The following is a 2,748-nucleotide window of genomic DNA, read 5'->3' as shown; positions in this document are numbered from 1 at the left end:
GTACGGTGTCGAATAATTTGGTGTCGAATAAATCTGTGTCGAATCGAGCGGTGTCGAATCGTACTGTGGTCAATAGAGTATCACCCCATCTCTCGCTACTCGGTAGCAGACCCGGCCCGCCGACCGCGTGCACGTAGTGCCGCAACCCTATGCATCCGCGCACCACGTCACCGACGCCGTCACGCGTAATCGCGCTCCCGTAGCCGGAAAACCCTTTGTTGTATATATTCGCGGCCTTTCCTGCTTAGTATGTAAGATTCCGTTCCGTCACCGCGTCGGCCGAGACCGACACACGATAGCTCGCGCGCGCCAATCACAAGCCGCAAACCGCCAGACTGTAAGGGCTTTGTGCCCCGCGTCGTTTCGACATTGTATATAGTCAAAAGCATTTCAAGAATATAGAATCATTGTATTACAGCAGTAAACGAACGTGTCGCAATCTCTTCCTTCCCCTCACCCGAATCCTGGTCTGGCCGAGCTGTCCGGCTGGCGGAAGGCCGGGCAAGCCGCGCGTTCCACGGCGGCTCCGTTACAACTTAATTGCTGAAATATCGATCACTGCTCATTCCAAGCTTCTACTAGCTGTAATCTATAGGCCTCCACATTGTGGATATCTGGCTAACTTTTTTGACATTTTTTTAGACTTGATGGTGCTCTATAATCACTGCATCATTTTCGGAGACTTTAATGCTGATATGCACTCGAACACCTTTGACTCGGATCAGATTCGCTCCTACATAGGAGAGTATAACTTATATCTAATACCGTACGATTCCACTCATCATACTCCAACTTTCTCGACGTTTCTTGATTTATGTTTTATTGATGATGCGGACAAACTCGTATTGTTTAGTCAATCCGATGTATGTTTTTTGTCTTCGCATGACCTAATTAACATCGAGTATAATATCATTGTTGAGCGCACACAAAGAAGAACGATCACTATTAGAGATTTAAGTTCTTTTGATTCTAATAATTACTTGCGAGATTTAGGAAACTGTGACTGGAGCACTTACAGAATAACAACGACATTGATTTAAAAATTGAACTGTCTAATAAGTATTTGTTGTCCTGCTTTACCAAGAATGCGCCATGGAAAACGATTCATCCTAGACACTTGCCTGCTCCTTGGCTAACTGCTGATATCAAGACTCAAATGGTGGAAAGGAACAAGGCTTGTAGGAAGTGGAGAAGGCACAGGTGTGAAGCAAACTATGCTGCGTACCAGATTTTAAGAAATCAAGTGCAGAGTACTGTTCGTAAAGCAAAGGAGGAACACTACCACTCTATTTTTTTGAAACTCAAGGCTCCTAACACAATCTGGAAGGAACTTCGTAAACTTGGTCTTGTCGGGGCCAGGACGTCTGAGCTTGTGCTCCCTTGTACTGTCGGCGAGCTCAATGGATACTTCTCCATGCGTGGATCCACGACCGCTGTTGAGGATACAACTGAGCCAATTTTCCTCGGCAAACCTGTCTTTGACAGTTCAAAATTTTACTTGAGCAACGTGGATGTTCTTGACGTCATTAACGCTCTTGCTAAAAATAATTCTGACGCCGTTGGTAAAGATGGTTTGTCCTTGAGATCGATCACTTTAGCGCTACCTTGTGTTCTTCCAATTTTAACACATATTTTCAACTTTAGCCTGAGCCATGGCTCCTTCCCCTCTATTTGGAAGTCAGCGATCATCTGTCTTATTCCGAAGGTCAAACATCCTCACAAGTTGCAACATTTCCGACCAATCTCAATTCTATGTGCCATTTCTAAAGCACTTGAGAGCATTGTTGAAAAGCAGATGGTGGCTTATCTTGAGGGGACCGACAACTTGAACCAATTTCAAAATGTCTACAGAAAGGGCTTCTCCACACAAACGGCTTTGATCCAGGTTATGGATGACATCCGACTTGCGGCTGATCGTAGAGAAGACACAATATCAGTCTTCTTTGATTTTTCTAAAGCAATCGACAAAGTGAATCACCGTATACTTATTAGTAAGCTGCGAAATAAGAATTTCTCCTGCTCGATTCTAAGATGGCTCTTTTATCTTGATTCGCGAACGCAATCCGTTCGTGATCCCTCTACTTTCTCGGTTTCTGAAGAATTACTCGTGACTGTTGGTGTTCCTCAGGGATCAGTACTTGGACCCCTGTTTGTTCTGTTTGTGTCAGACTTCAGCAACACATTAAAATATTGTAAATACAGTTACTATGCCCACGACCTTATATACTTGCACTGCCTTCCTTCTTCTCTGAACAACGCCATTAAGAATATTAATGAAGATATTTCTAGTATAGGAAACTGGGTCTCTACCAACCAACTTTCTCTAAACGCTAAAAAGACCTCTGCGATGATTCTAGGTTCTTCTAGATATGTAAATTCTATTGACTTTGTTAATTTGTCTAGCTTGATAGTTGACAACAACTCTGTTCCTTTCAAGGACTCCGTTGAATACTAGGGAGTTACCATTTCTAAAAATTGTCATAGGAGAAACATGTCGCTAAAACTATCTCAAGGGTTAACACATCTCTCTATAGTCTCAAAATCAACAGACAGCTCTTACCTCAGTTTCTACGCATCAGACTTGTGTCCTGTCTCATCTGTCCTATTCTTATTAGACTACTGTTGCTCTGGTTTCTCAGATTCTAGACTGCTGAGGGTGACACTCTATTGACCACAGTACGATTCGACACCGCTCGATTCGACACAGATTTATTCGACACCAAATTATTCGACACCGTACGATTCGAC

At 43.4% G+C, this 2,748-nt stretch overlaps 1 protein-coding gene across 1 annotated transcript in view; it reads left to right on the top strand.

The window, feature by feature from the left end:
• The window catches only part of LOC109861274, a 4,129-nt gene extending 1,674 nt beyond the window's left edge, over positions 1–2,455 (top strand). Inside the window, exons 2-3 of the mRNA XM_020440846.1 lie at positions 643–863; positions 1,019–2,455. Of these exons, the coding sequence (XP_020296435.1) occupies positions 643–863; positions 1,019–2,455 (1,658 nt within the window). The remainder of the gene's footprint in view (positions 1–642; positions 864–1,018) is intronic.
• Positions 2,456–2,748: the final 293 nt, after the last annotated feature.

Source organism: Pseudomyrmex gracilis, unplaced genomic scaffold (genome assembly GCF_002006095.1).
Source record: "Pseudomyrmex gracilis isolate BER0280 unplaced genomic scaffold, ASM200609v1 scaffold_672, whole genome shotgun sequence".
Lineage (NCBI taxonomy): Eukaryota > Metazoa > Arthropoda > Insecta > Hymenoptera > Formicidae > Pseudomyrmex > Pseudomyrmex gracilis.
The sequence above is the reverse complement of the archived record's forward strand: the minus strand, read 5'-3'. Positions and strand labels throughout refer to the sequence as shown.